Raw genomic sequence first — 16,045 nt, 5'->3', positions numbered from 1 at the left:
TCTCCAGAAAGCTGCTGGAGAGATTGCTGTCTTATGAATGCTGGTTGGTTGGCTGGTTGGGACTGCTGGAGCAGGGCATTGAGTTAGGGGTGGAGCTGGGTTGGGTGTGGGGAAGAGTCATTCCACAGATAAAGAGGGCCTGTGCACACCTTAGTACCATGCCCAGAATTCAGGGTGAATAAAACACTCACTTGCCACTGGAAAGCTTGCAAGAGTAGGTTCTTTCATCTCTAGTACCCAGTGTGTCTTCAGTCATTCATGGTCATACAGTCAACATACTGATACATTGCCCAGACTAAGTCATAGGTCAGTACTCACACTCTATCTTACTTGACTAATGAGAAATTTGGCCTGATCATCTCCTTTTATTTTATTTATTCACATCAACCAATTTCTATCATAAGTATTCTTCACCGCAAGAAGTATAGGCAGCCTATCGCCTTCCCTCTAAGCTCTAATGAATAGCATGAAATTTCAAACCAATGTTGAGTTGCCTTCTCTGCCACACACCTTTCGTGAAATGACAGCATCCTGTAGGGCCCCTGACCCTCAGAGATATCCTTCCTTTCTGGGAGCATTTTTAACATCCTTTTGACCATAATCAACATCTTATCAGCTAGATCTCTTGTTTCAGACTTCCCTTTCAAGCCCCACAGTCTTCCTGCCATGCACAATATTTATACTAGACATTGCCAGGTGAAGAGGAGAGAATCTTTAGAACACTGCCCAGCGCCGCCTTGTGAGATTCACTCTTTTCACAAACTTCAGAGCTGCATTCAGTTTCCTATCTGCATGTGTGGGCAGCCTTTTCAGCGTATTGCCTGTGCTCTAATTGGCTCGCTATGCAGATTCTTGGCTCTGTGCTTGGGAATTGTCGACTTTTAACCCACCTCACCTGAAGAGCAGCTTTTTCTGTTTCCATTAGTATTACAGGCTCTGATCCTCATTTTTAAAATTATCAACAGGATTTTAATTGGTGGTTTTGACTGTTTACTTTTAATCTGACTTGGTGATATTTTTAATTTTGTTTTACTGTATTTGAAAAGGACAGAACCTTAAAGAGAGAAAAACAATTGGGGAAAGAAGATATTTATTTAGAGAGAAAACAGAGCCTTCCCTGGACTTAGGCTGGTCACTTGAAGAGAACTATAACTGTAAGTATCATAGTTTTGCTAGTTTGAATTAATGCTTTAAAAAAATCCTCACTCTTACTATTAGCACATTTTCTGTCTCTCAAAAAACAACTTAGAAAATGACTGAATGTTTCCTAATATCCACTGAAATGGAAAGTTTCTAATTTTCTAATGTGACCTGAAGGTCTGGCCATAAGCAGAGGCCAGATAATCCTCTTAGAATATATAAACATCCCAACTACGCCTGCTTTTTTAATACGGGAAGACGCTAAACAGCCTGAACAAAGCACAGGGTGAGAAGTCCCTATCTGCCGTCCAGCTCTCCACACTCCTGGTCGTTTTAAATGCCCGCCACTGAAAACCTTCAGCAAGGGAGTGAATCTCCTGTGTCCCACAGAGAGCTGTCTTTCAGCTGGAAGAGGGTGTGTCCCTAAGCTTTTACCTGGGAGCAATGATGATCTTGTTAAGCATTTCAGGGAGACCAGCCCAAGTTTTTAGGGTGGGGATCTGGACAGGTTATACGTACCTTCAGTCCTGCTCCCAGAGAAGGCAGAAACACCTCAAAGCCTGCATGTAAGAACATCTACTGAGAAGTTATTTTAAGCAGACACCAGCTGAGTGGGGGGAAGAAAAAGAACAGAGAGAACAGACATAACTCCCTCGGTCTTGGATGTAAGAGAACCCAGCAGCGATGAACTGGCACTTCTTCAGAACAGCTGCAGTGCTGTTCATTTGTCTGGTAAGTGGATTCTGTTAAAAACGCTCCATAATCATTCTCACTGTAAACAAGTGAGAACTTTTAAGAAAATGTTATCTCGTGTTACTGCTAACCTGAACCCATGAAAAGTTTAATGTTAATGAGAAGGCGATTTTTATGAATTGGATTTTAAAATAGTGCTTCTTTCCTTAATTGAAGACTCAGGATCATATTCATGCATCGGCATCAACACATCATATCACATCTCTGACATCGAAGTCATTGCTAAGTCACGTCGGGAAAATACTGAATTTGGGAAAGTCTCATCACTACTTAATAGCATTTTGCTGTTCAAATTCTCTTTTGTCGGTGGGCTTTGAAAACTAATACCATAGGTGTGTCCTGATTTTTTAACTAAACATTTTCCTATATTTTTTGTATCTTTGCTGGTAGATTCACTATACTTTTAAAAACATAAAAATAGGATCCATATATAAATTGAAATCATAGCTGTTTGTGACTGGCTCCACTTCCCAAACAATCTCACTGGCTCCGCAATGTGGTTGGGGGTCCACATTGCTGATACTAGAAGCCTTACACTGCCAAACTGTAATTTTATTTAAAACATTTTTTTTTAATTTCAAAAAGAATGGCAGTATGGGAGATTTATAAACGACATAGTAGGTGAAGGAATGGCTATAATTAAGAAGTAAGTGCAATTATTGTGATACCGGTTCTTACTACTGGAAAGTCAGAATGACGGTGATATAAAAGTTGTACATTTGATGCTCAGACAAATGTAACAAAATGCTTTATCACTGCTCCTCTCATTCATTATTAGTTTTCTCTTTTTAGAGGTAATTCTAAGTGCGACCCCAATGCGACACATTAATTTCACTTACGTTGACAATTTTAAAATCACAGTAAGGTTAAGACACTCCAAAGAGGCAGATGCCAACTAAATTGCCCTCCAGTTTGGCAGGAGTTAGCACTGGGGTGCGTATTCATTTCTAGTTGCTTGATTTTTTGAACTGGATTGTTGGGTTTCTACAATAACCACTTAGATCTTAGATCCAAGGTATGCTGGTTAGTTTGATTCAGTATATTAATTAAGAGAAGCCATAATCACTGGATTTAGTTATCCATGAGCATCGGTAAGCTGCAGCGTTCGTTCCAAGCTGCCCTTCAAACATTAGCCTCATTCCATAGGCTGTTTAATGGAGCCTTAGGATCAGTTCATAGCATAACTTGGGACGTGGCAGAGATTAATGAACATCATACAGGATGTCATTTGAACATAGGGGAGCATCTGTTAATTGTGAAATAATCAAATAGTTTAATTTTTAATTCCATATACATTCGAACCAATTAAGGCCCATCATAGTGTCAGTGGATTGAAGTTTACTCACTTGCTTATGTACTTTTACTAAATCTATGAGACCTTATTTTTAATTTTTATGATTATTTCTAATTAATGACAGCCTATAAACTTTCTTTAAACAGCCATTTTCTAATTAGTCATTCTTCAGTACAATGTGTCATTTTATCAAAATTATGTGTCCTCATTGAACTTCCCCCTTTGCAGAGGGGTTTCCGGGCATTTGTATTTCATTTTCTGAGTCTGGATAGTTTTTGTTTGTTTGTGGATTGTTTGGCTGGTTGGGTGGGTTTTGCCATATTTTACTTTGGAATCAATCACAAGTTTCTCGTATGCCTTATGAAAATTATTTCTCAAAGAACTTGTTTTATAATTATTTGAAGTATTTCTTTCATGTTATTGTAACATTTTTTTGTGTGTGTAAAACATTTCACTTTCTAAGGTTTAGAAAAATCACAATTTATTTTTACTACTGATTTTATCAGATTATTTGGATAAATGTCCTTTGGAGTTATCCAATTTATTTTTGCTTTAAATTACTTTTTTTTTTTTCCTGAAAATTAACCACCACCATAGCAAACTCTTCCATTTACCTTTCTGCTGGCCTTAGTCTGAGTAATCTTATGATGTAAAGTATTTGTATTCTTTTCTGCTCAAAGCTAGTAAGTGAAAATCTACATTAGGGAGGATATTTCAACAATTTTGAAGATCTAATTTAGTATTTAAACTGGTAGTATCTTTAATGCAAATCCATTTTTGAGCAGGGCAGCCGTATATTTACAAGTATGTTGTGTAGTCTGCTCAATGTACCTGCGAGTTTTAGACGTTGTTCAAATGAGTGGGTTAGACCAGGGAGAACAGAGCTGAAGAACCTGCCCTTACTGAGTCCAAGATTGCCACACAACTACTCCATTATTTAGACAAGTCGCCTGGACACACAATCGCTTACAGCTGTTAAAACACTGCAAGCCAAATAAACGTTAGTGATTCTGCACTTATTTTTCTTTCTTTTCTGTTTCCATGAAATTAGTGTGTGTGTGTCTGGTGGTGGAGGGGTTAGAATGAATTCTAGGGCAGAAAACAGTGTTCCTTTTGCACCAAATATAAGGAAACTCTGTAAACGGTTATGACAATGGTGTAAGGTATGGCATGGTGACTGTGGGAAAGCAAAACAGAACCAGCAGAAGTTTTATAGTGCTAATGATTCCTAAAACATACTTGCAACTTAGCCAGGTCCAATCAGTCAACTTAAATCAATGCAAATCTCAAGATGTCTTTTTCTACAAAGGCCAACTTCTGCAGCTTATACTCAAAGAACAAATAAACCTATCTTCATCTATTGCCAAGAATAATTGATTTGTTCAGTTCATCTTGCCAGCCTAGCTTCTCCTTTTTTCCATGGTTAATGTTTCCTTTCTTACGAACTCCTTCGGACCACCTGATAATTCCATAAATGAACTCAACTGAAATTAATTTAGGAAATAAGCATTTCTCAGCACCAGGGCTAAAATACAAAGAATATACTATATACTTTATGACATAGTTCATCAACTTTTGCGAACCAGACATCTTAAACTCGCATAATTATGTTCACTGATGCCTAAAGCAAAAGAATGAACATGCTAGTACAGACCAATCAGAAGACAAGCCAAAGAGAGGATTCTTTACATTTTCTTGTGCATGTAGTATAATGATATATATTATAGATACCAGAATTTCAGTAAAATATTTTAGAGAAAATGAAAGCAATATTTTTGTTCACCTGTCTGTCAAATTTACAAACTGTATTTAAACAAAATCATTTCCACTTACATGATGCTCTCAACAGCTTTGGGATCTCGGTGCAGATTTTGGAACAGCATCTTCTTTCACCTTTATGAAAACAGAGTACAAATTTGTCATCATTTAATTGGCTTGCATTGCCACAGAGTAAAATCATTATTCCATGCCTGATTTAGGTAATAAAAAGAAAAAAACCCTAAAGAACTAGGAAATGCTATCTTGGTAAATCTCAAGGCTTGGCCCCCAAGAGACAAGATTTACCTGCATAACAAAGCTCATGAATCTTGAAAAACAACACTCTGTCTATACCCAGAGCACTTAATTTCTGATAACACTTTTCTCCACTACACACACTTCAAGGACACTGACACTGAGTATCCTTGTGTCTTTACAGGCATTGCCTAACATACAAGCAGGACGCAGACTCAGTACTGCAATTAGACTTACTGTGCCCCCCTCAGTGAGGGGGCACCCTTACACAGCGCCAGGTCATGCCACCCTAGCTGGTTATGCTTGGCATGCAAAGTCGTTTAATGAATGTAGGTGGGCCAAAATGGTCTAAATGCCACTGGCTGCTGGTTCATGCTCTCAGTTGGTCTATGAGCAGAGAGCACAGCCTCCTACCCTTGTCTAATAAAAACCACATCTTCCCAAATTAATGGCTGCATGCTGCTCATAAAACTACTTGACTGCAAGTTATCTGAGGGCAGGTCCTGTGTCCAACTCACTTTTGCGTCCTTCATAGTGCCTTGCACTAGTGCAGGGTTGCTCATTACATGTCTAATCACACAGAGCAGAAGTATCAGAAGAGAATTTTTGGATAGTTTATATTTTTCTTCCCTCACATACTCCAAAAAATCATCACAGTATTAAACATGGAAATAATCATGTTGAATTTCCTAACACCTATTTTTATGATGTAGTATTACATTTACTTTACATTTAATCTAAGGTTGACTGTAATATTTTTAAGGCTTAAGTTCTTCAAAAGTCTTAATCCAGCCCTGGATACACATTTGATATTTATTTGTCAAATAAATAAATCAACCAAGAAATAAGAGAAATGACCTAACAAAGTGTTGTCAACTCCAGACTGATCGCTAGCTATTGTCCAAGCAACACAAAGAAAAGACAAAACAGGAGGTTTTTAAAAGAAGCAAATTATTATATTTTAGCTTTATCATCCTTGTGAGGTACATAATAGTTAAACACATTAGAATCTGATGCTTAAAAACTGCCAAGTGACTGTGGAAGACCACCTTACAATTATTAAATGCAAGAGGTTTTCCTTACAAAAATTTCCTATTACTTTCAATACCAAATTTATTACATGCAAGGAAATGTAAACCTCAATGCCAAAAGGAAAAAAACTAAAAATGAGTATAATTAGAGAGTCACTGAAATCAGTATGCAATTTTGTGTCTTGTGGCTTAAAAAAAAAATGTGGATTGGCTCCTAAAATAGAGATAACAGAGAGAACTCACTGAAGATGCACTTTAAGCGAATTATTCACTGCTTTCTTACAATTTTTTAATTGGAAAAGGCTTTAGTCTTATATACATATGGGGAAACTGAGGCACAGAATGGCTCAGTGACTCACCCTGATGCTCATATCCAATGGGAAGAACTGGGTTGTATTCAATCAGCGTGACAACCCTGTCGTCGCTAAGTGAATCACAATCTCCACAGAACAGATTCTCAACTTTTTTCAGAATCCAAACTAGTCCCCTAATTGCCCCCAGATAACCTTATCCTTCCCTTAGGGACAAGGTCTAGCTCATTCAGGACACTGTCCTTTAACTTCTCTCTCATAATCAAGTGATTTTAATCCCAACCTTTCCTCTCTTCCCTGCTCTCTGCCTTCCAAGTCCTTTCTTTCTGCCTCTTCCCTCCTGCTCTCTCCATCACAACTCCTCCAGTGAGCATTTTCAGTCTGAACCTCTCCTCTTTCAAATCAAAATTTCTTACCCTCCTCCTTCTCCACCTTCAAACACCCATGTCTGCCTCTTCCAAACTGTTTCCTTGGACGCTACATCTAATTCTACCATCACATTTCTATGTTTTCTTTCATCACCAAGTTCCTTGGCAAAGGGACCATCTTTATGTCCTCTTTCCCTCCATCTTACTCCCCAGTTTCTTTCAGTCAGAAAGAACCTGTTCCATCCAACTGAAAGCATTCTCCTCAAGGCCACAGAAAACCTCAGATTTCCTCAGGATTCCCTCTGCTCAACCTTTTAAATCATCTGACACAGTTCACTCCCCATCTGTCTCCCAGTTCTCCCTTCCTTTGACACCCTTGACATTGCATGATATTATCTTTTTTTTTTCAGCCACTTTTTTTCTAATCTCTTTTTGTTTCTTGTTTCTTGTCATCATTCCCAGTTTAATAAATACAGAAATTCCCCTAGTCTCATTCTCATCCACAGCTGTTTCTTTGCTACATTCTTTAGGGATTTCAAATTCTCCCAGGATTTCAACTAACCTACCTGGGCAGACATTCCTCTACCTATCAGGTCTGACCCACCATTGTTCATGGTGCTGATACACGTTTCAAACTGCTAGGCACTTTCGCCCAGGTGTTTCTCTGGCATCTCAAACTTGATGTGTTCTAACCTGCTACATTCTGCTATTGCCTTGCTCCTGATCTGTCAGTTCAAAACTGCCATCACTTGACTTCCCTCTCTTAACTCCCACATCCCATTGGGTCTAAAGCCCTGTTGATTTCAAAGCTGAAGTATCTCTTCCTTGATCTTTCCCTGTCTGTCCCCACTGCCACTGCTCTGGGTCAGCTCCTCAGCTCTGGCCTGACTGGATGCAGAACTGTAGTCACTGCCGCTTCCCACCACTCCCACCAACTGTTGTCAGAGCAATCTTAAAAACCACAATTTTATCATGCCGTTCCCATGATCAAAACACTTCGATATTTTCCTACTGCACACAGGGATTTGATCTTAGAATTGAAAAGGTAACTGTATAATTTAGTCTACCCCTCTCATTCACAAAGGAGAAAACCAAAGCTCAGAGAACTGAGGAAGCACACTGAAAGTTTTCTGACTCTATCAGGTGCTCTTTTTATCTCGTTATTTTGCCTTTGAAAGTCCAAGAGTTTCAGAGTTTATTCTAGATTCTGAGCAAAACACAGTAAGGTTATGTCAACAAAATACGTTTTTAAGCTGACCTGGCAGTTTTTTAATTACTAATCCAGTTGAGAAACTGACACTATGGTGAAACCTGCTTGGTTTTCTGCCCAAGTTGCTACTCATGGGAAAAAGAATGACCCAGCTTCATAAAGTTCTTAGTCATCTGGCACAGTTCTCCAAAACAAACAGCAGGCACTGACACTTCGGTGTGGTCAGGGAAGCGCAAGACAGATAACATGCATACACAGTTCTGTAGCTATGAAGAATGGCTTTCAAACAGACAAATAAGATATCCCCACAACCTAGTCCCACGCCCACAAACGAGAGGAAAAAGTGCTCGTGAGTTCACAGGTAGCAAGAAAGAAATGCACATTTGCATTAATATCATTTCCATTCTATGCCCAAGAGGGACTCTACGATACCATTTCAGTTCCTTGTCCAAACTATTTGGGCCATTTAGTTTTCCTCCCCACCCCCCTAGTAGTATTATTACTGTAGATAAGCACTCCTAATCACAAGGATATTATGAGATTAGATTAAAATCAGAATTATTCTGAATTCTCAGAGTTGTAATAATGCCAATTTTTTGTAGTAAATTTTACTTAGTAATTTACTGGGAATAGGTTATCGTCTACTTTATTGTAAAACCGACACCTCAAGCACAAATTCAAGCTGAACTGTATTTGGATTGTATTTAGCCAAAAACTAATATCCAAACCTCAATTTCCCCCTCTGTAAAATGGAAAGAATTATAGTATTGACCACATGTACTTGTGAAGATTGAGTGGATGGCTTTCTCTAAACACACTGTCTGATACTTAGTTATCATTCAGTGAATTATAATGATGATAATGATAATGATTAACATTAAATATATACTATGAGTATATAATCCCTATAATAAAAAACATTTTCTTTGCCCTACTCATATTAACCATAAATACATATTTTCCTGAATTATCAATTATGGTGATTTTTAAAAACTATGTACTTGGAGACTAAAATTTTATTTTTATTTAATGGAGAAATTAAAACTAACTATAAAAATTAATTTACTATATTTTGAAATTACTATTATTAGCATTTTTTAAAATGCAAACTATAATTTTCTTTTATCAGTAACACAGATAAAGTCTAACTGTGATAGTTGTCATATTTAGCAATTCTGAAAAGAATCAAAAGAAGATGAAAATTTCTTATTTAAGGAAAAATAAACACTAAGAATTTATACCATCTTTAATCAATTCTAAGTGCAATTTAAAATTTAATAAATATAAGCAAATCTTTCAAATCCACACCTAACTTTTAGGTAGATATTTTACAATATCTTAAGGATGTTGATATATTGGACTTAATATATAAATGTCTAGTTTTAGAAATGCCTTTCATTTTAGAGAACTTAAATTATGTGTATGACTTTACACTACAAATCATATATAAAGATCATGGCCAGAGCTAAACTAGACAGAGCTCTGTTTGAATAGCTCACTTGTTTGAGAGGGAAGTTGTTTAATCCAGGAGAAGAGACTAATAAAAATTGCTCACCCAGCAATTTGTCCCTACAGTCTTGTAATTTGTTTTCATCGCTAGGGGAGGATGCATATATATAATGTTTTGTTTCCTGCCAACAATAAAACATCCAATATGAACTCATTTTTACATAAAGAAAATTGTTTTTATTTTAGAACTCTTAATTCACATATTTTAAAGCAAATTAAAGAATTTATCATCTGAAGATTAAGAATACTAGAAAATCCTCCATCCAGGATCGGAGTATGAAAAAGAAAATATTCTGAAGCTTTCCAGATATTTCCTCCTTTATAGCCTTTCTTTACTCCAAAGCTTTTTTTTTTTTTTTCCTATTTCCATCTTGTGGCTAGTTGGATTCTGAAACTATAGTCAAAAGTTTTAGTACCGTAACATATTGTTGAAATCACTAAATAGAACCAGCTCTTCTGGCACAAGATTTCCTAAGAGACCCCGAATTCCCAACCTTCATCCTCCCTGGGTTCTAGTGTCAAATGTCCTAGCTTACATGATTACAAATATTTGCATAGGCCAAGAATGAAAATAAGACTAAAAATAATGTAATAAAAAGAAAGCAAAATTAAAAGGTAAAAACCAAAGGTAAAGGAATCTTTCCATCATCATCAGACCTCAAGAAATAAACCACATCCACCTGACACTGGACTGATAATATAATTCTAATGACTCACAAGACTGTTATTTTTTTAAAGCAATAGGATAACACGAACTGTAAAGCATTCAATTAAAAATTAACTATTATGATTATCTTATTTTTTATAGGTGGTGCTGGAAGTTAACAGTGAATTTCGAATCCAGGTAACATACAGTAAATTAATTTTTTCCAAATTAAAAATAAGAAAAATAGTTTGGGAGGACTAACATAGTTTTCACAGAAAATCCATCGCTATAAGTAAAGTTAATGTTAGGCTAAAATTAGTACATTATCAAAATGAACAATTTTCCCAATTGAATATTCTTTCTTTCTGACATTACAATTACCCCGTCCTCCAAAATCTCCAGTGGAATGTGAATTATGAATAGAAGTTAATAGATACTATTACTTTATCCTGCCCACTCAAGGTAAGAGATTATAACACTAAAAATGGCACCATCAAGTGGCATTCCATCAGAAGGCAGAAACGTGAGTGGATCAAGTTCGCTGCAGCCTGCCGCGAGGGTGAAGACAACTCAAAGAGGAACCCAATCGCCAAAGTAAGTATCACCCCCAAAGCACAAAATCAAAAATCAGGACAGATGCAGTTAAATTTTCAAAAAAAACCCTGTCTTTTAAATATTCTATGAACGTATTTTATTTCACAAGAAGTTATGATACAGAACAGAACTATAGCCATTCAGATTATAAAAATCGAAGCCATTCAAAGTGTAAATTAAGAAATTTAGCCACTCAGGTGAACAGCTAAATACTGACTCATCACACTAGTGAAATTAATACACAGGATCTTGTGTTACTCTCCAATTCTGGATGAAAAAAATACAGTGATTTAAATAATGAATTTAATGCTTAGAACATTCTCAGACACTATTTTCAATGCGTTTTCTTTTTGCCTTGTAATCTCTCAGAATTGAATTCCTACTTTTGGCTTTGTTATAAACATCCACCATGTACCCTCTTTCTTACTCTCTTTTCCTTTCATTTTCCCTTATCTTCCTTTGTATACACACACACACACACATATCCGCATACACAGATTCACACATACAAATATATACACTTATACCTACACAGATATACACAGAGATTCCCCCATAAGATTGCTTACAGTCATACAATTTTTTTTATTTCTAAGAGAGTCCTAGTTTCTATAGCCGCTTATTTGAGGTGATCGCCTTAATTTTCTGCGAAAACATTCTCCTCATTTTCAGAATTAAGAGCTTCTAGGCAAAGTCAGTTAAATCTTGTCACCTACATAAATCCACTTAAAACTTTATTTAAAAAATTTTTGAATTGGAAGGTCAAAGTTACATAATGGCAACACTGGTAAGTTACTCGAGAAATCAAGGAGTTCCCTACTGTGTGCTGGTACAGAGCCTGAACGTGACACAACCAATTGTAAATGTTGAATGAATAAATGCACGAAGGGTGACTGCATAGATTTAGATTAAGGTGATATTTTACCTATTTGGTACAAATAGAAATTGAATTTCTTTTATTACATCATCAGTTGCCACTAAAAATACTTGAATGGTAACTATTCCACTTACCTAGGAAAACAATTCTCTATTTCCAGCATTCCTCAGAAGATAACAGGTACTCACAGTCAACAATTCTCAAGAAAGGTAACTGTCCTTTGTCAAACACAGACTCCTGATTTTGTCCCTGTAACATTTTCCCTTGTGCTCTTTCTGCAGATTCACTCAGATTGCGCTGCAAACCAGCAAGTTACATACCGCATCTCCGGAGTAGGAATTGATCAACCACCTTATGGAATTTTCATCATTAATCAAAAAACTGGTGAAATTAATATAACATCCATAGTTGATCGAGAGGTCACCCCTTTTTTCATTGTAAGTGGGCTCCATGGCAAGATGTGTGTTCAGGCCTAAATTATTTTTGGAATATATTAAGCTCAGATCATACTTGATTTGATTTCAAGTCTCAATTAGGCATTTTTAGTTTTCTCTTCTTTCTTGAGCATCTTATGAGAACCAGTAGAATCAAAAGATTAAGAGAGGGAGGCGTGTTTCACTTATGTGCCTCAGCAAAAATGCTAACCTCTCGCCTGCCTGTCCCCAGTGTCAAGCTTAAGTGTTTGTTTGGAAGGGCAGGTGCCTAACTTTCTTCTTTTTCTTTAATTCAGCTGAGAATATTGGTTATTCTTAACTCTGAGGCCAAGTGATGATTCTGGGGCTCCTGATGGAACCTTCCCTGAGGGAATATACCTTACTATAAATTCACATTGCTCAAGTTCACCTGAGTTCAGAATGTGCCTTGAGAATACTCTAATTCACCCTTAACTGAGTCTCACTCTATTCTTTACAGTGACAAAACTTCAAGCTCTCAACCTCGTTTCCACTTTAAGCAGCTGACCGGTGACCAATTTTGTTAAAAAGTCTGAGGTCCTCCATCACAAACTCCCACAATTAATCTCTCCTCCAGTTCAGAAGTGTTCTGAGTTAATCCAAAAACAGGATCAATTGTCTGCTTTTTCCCAACAGCTTATCCCACAAGCTATCCATTGTCCCATAATTACCTGTCCAAGAACTTTATTCAATCAACTTTGTTTTTTCATCTCCCTTCTGCTTACCCTAGTGGCTGTTTCCATTTCCATCTATCATTATGATCAACACTTGTTAATACTTAAAAATAAAGACGTAAAAAAACCTTTCTTTAATTTTGTAACCTCTTCTATTCAAGCCCCGTAATTTTCCGAAACACCTTCAAATAGTGATCTAAGCTTGCAGGCTTTCTCGCGCACTGCTTGTCTGTCTGCCTCAAGCTATTTTAATTCCTCAGCCTTCTATTCCAGTCTATATTCCTGCCTTATCTCCAACAATGTTTCCCTGAATTCTGAATCAGCATGCCAGCCTATTGGCTTTACTTGAAGCACAATGTGTCTTTTTAATTTGATAAGTTGTGGGTTTTTTTTAAAAATTGAAGTCTAGTTGATTTACAATATTGTGTTAGTTTCTGGTGTGCAGCACAGTGATTCAGTTATACATATATATATATATTCTTTTTCATCTTAGGTTATTACAAGTTATTGAATATTGTTCCCTGTGCTATACAGTAAACCTTGTTTATTTTATATGCAGTGGTGTATATCTATTAATCCCAAATTCCTAGTTTATCCCTCCCCCCACTTCCCTTTGGTAACCGTATGTTTGTTTTCTATGTCTGTGAGTCTGTGTCTGTTTTGTATATAAATTCATTTGTATTATTTTTCAGATTCCACATATAAGTGATATCATATGGTATTTGTCTTTGTCTGACTTCACTTAGTATGATAATCTCTAGATCTATCAATGTTGCTGTAAATGGCATTATTTCATTCATATATATATACCACAACTCTATATATATACCACAACTTCTTTATCCAGTCATCTTTCAATGGACATTTAGGTTGCTTCCATGTTTTGGCTACAGTAAATATGAAGTACAATGCATTTTTTATATGAAATATACCACATAGGCAAAATAGTATTCACTATACTCATGTACACCAACTAATACTAATAAAAAAAATAAAAACACCCACATAGGCACGACCTATCTTATGAATGCTAGACTTCTGTGAAGCCCTTGTGTGACTCTTCTTTATCACATTTTCAAACCTAATAGCCCCTAATTCCTAATTCTAAACAATGCGTTTCGATCACTTTATGTCTTTCCTCACAAGAATCCCTTTGGTTGAAACGCCCTGCAATTCCCTGCTCCACCTGTTGAAATTTTCTTTCAAGATCTCTCTCAATCCATTACGTCCTCCTCTGAGGTCATAGTAATTTTGTTCTTCCTTTGTGTAACTTACCATGTTACCTTTTCTCAAATGGTATTTTGAATTAGTGTTTGCCTCTCCTTGATTATAAGCACTGCTTATGGAGAAAATGTCCTACTGTTTTTTAGTTTCCCATAGCGCCTGGCATAGCCCTCAAACAAAGCAAGAACTTAACACGTGTCGCACCATGTAATTACTTCTCTTTTCTCTCCTAGATCTACTGTCGGGCTCTCAATGCCCAAGGCCAAGATTTAGAGAGACCTCTTGAGCTCAGAGTCAGGGTTTTGGATATAAATGACAACCCTCCCGTATTTTCTATGTCGACTTTTATAGGAGAGGTAGAAGAAAACTCTAATGCAAGTAAGTAATCTACTTTATTAAGTAAAAGGACTATTTCGGCTTCCAGATCATTTTTAACAGCCAGGCAACTGGAGGCTAAACTGTGTCAAGGTGCCATATCACAAATGGAAAAGATAAGGTTAAAAAAGCACACAGAACAGGAAGGGGCGGGGGGATGTCTCCCTAACGGGCTTTCCCTCCACCTGTGGAAGCAGCTCCAACTGTCGCCCACAAGGAGCGGCTCTAAAGTGATGGAAGGATTTTCTCAGGTGACTCACACACCAGCTCTGTAGTAGATTCCTAAGGAAAAATCCCAAAAGTACTTTTCACATCAGTGACAGGGCCACGGGGAGGAGAATTTAGCCTTCCAGCCTGACTGCTTTGCAGGGCAATCTCATCCGCAACTGTTCGTACTGTCTTTGTTTTTCCCTTTTAAATTTTAACTACTTTCAAGTCACTCATAGAAATCACCACCAGGCAATCTGTTTTGTTGCCATAATCTTCAAGAACTTTTGCTGGCAGCGAATAAATACAAAACAAGCATTATTTCCTCTTCTTACATATGATTTAATGAATATAGATTTTTGCTTGCTTTTTACTCATAACTGATTTTAGGCATTTGAAATGTGCTATAAAACTAATCCTGTTTGTTCACCCCACATATTTAAAGCTAATTGTCTCAAGTGATGCCGAGGGGCCCCAGAAAAATCTATCAACTAGATAAAGCATTTACCTACAAGAGCTTCAACGATCTAAATGTGGCAGTTACCTCCTTAGGGATTACTGTAAATGGTAACGTTTCAACTGCCAAATGACCAGTTGGGTGGGATAGTATACTACCTGCTCATCGTACCATTGAAGATTGTCCTAAATATATTAAAAACAGCAGAGTAGGGGGAGGGTGTAGCTCAGCGGTAGAGCACATGCTTAGCATGCACAAGGTCCTGGGTCCAATCCCTTGACCTCTATTAAAAAAAAAAAAACAATAAGCCTAAATAACCCCCTCTCAAAAAACTAATGAAAAACAGCAAGGCTAATCTCTCATTTGAATTCAAAACTTCAGCTTACTATAGTTACTTTTAACCTTTAAGTGGTATTTCTTATACATTCAAATAATCCTTACGTTTTAGTTTTAGTTGTGAAAATATTATACCCATACCTTAAACTTTAAAAAATACTACTATACAATGTTTGCTGTAAAAATTCACACACTTGTAAAGTATAAACGGAATACAAATGCATTCTTTGCTTGCCTAGTATCATTCTTCAGAGGCGAGCACTGTCCTTAGTTGCTTAGGTGTAAACATATACAAACATGTTTCCCAAGAGGAAACAAGTGAGACCCTATCTTACCTACTACCCCAACACATGAATTTCATTTACATCTATTTTGGACGTATTTCCATATTAGGAAATACAGGTTTCTTCATTTCTTTGAACAGTTTCATGGGATTTCCTTGTATAAACGCACCATAATTATTGAATTAATTGCCTAGTGAAAACCCTTAAAAATGATGCTGAACTGAATACACACACACACACAAACACAAACACAAACACACACAGAAACTGAAGCAAAGAGTCTAAGAGAG

At 36.8% G+C, this 16,045-nt stretch overlaps 1 protein-coding gene across 2 annotated transcripts in view; it reads left to right on the top strand.

Annotated features, from left to right (window-relative positions):
- The first annotated feature begins 908 nt into the window (after nt 1–908).
- The window catches only part of DSG1 (desmoglein 1), a 34,491-nt gene continuing 19,354 nt past the window's right edge, over nt 909–16,045 (top strand). The window contains exons 1-6 of one of the 2 annotated variants that reach the window (XM_072949055.1): nt 909–1,154; nt 1,741–1,872; nt 10,438–10,473; nt 10,738–10,869; nt 12,028–12,183; nt 14,330–14,474. In XM_072949055.1, coding sequence (XP_072805156.1) covers nt 1,825–1,872; nt 10,438–10,473; nt 10,738–10,869; nt 12,028–12,183; nt 14,330–14,474 — 517 coding nt within the window. In that variant the 5' untranslated portion in view covers nt 909–1,154; nt 1,741–1,824. Of the gene's footprint in view, nt 1,155–1,593; nt 1,873–10,437; nt 10,474–10,737; nt 10,870–12,027; nt 12,184–14,329; nt 14,475–16,045 lie in introns of those variants that run through there. The other variant, XM_015239929.3, reaches the window with a different exon arrangement.

Source organism: Vicugna pacos, chromosome 24 (genome assembly GCF_048564905.1).
Source record: "Vicugna pacos chromosome 24, VicPac4, whole genome shotgun sequence".
NCBI lineage: Eukaryota > Metazoa > Chordata > Mammalia > Artiodactyla > Camelidae > Vicugna > Vicugna pacos.
Note: the sequence above shows the minus strand (reverse complement) of the source record. Positions and strands in the feature narration are given on the sequence as shown.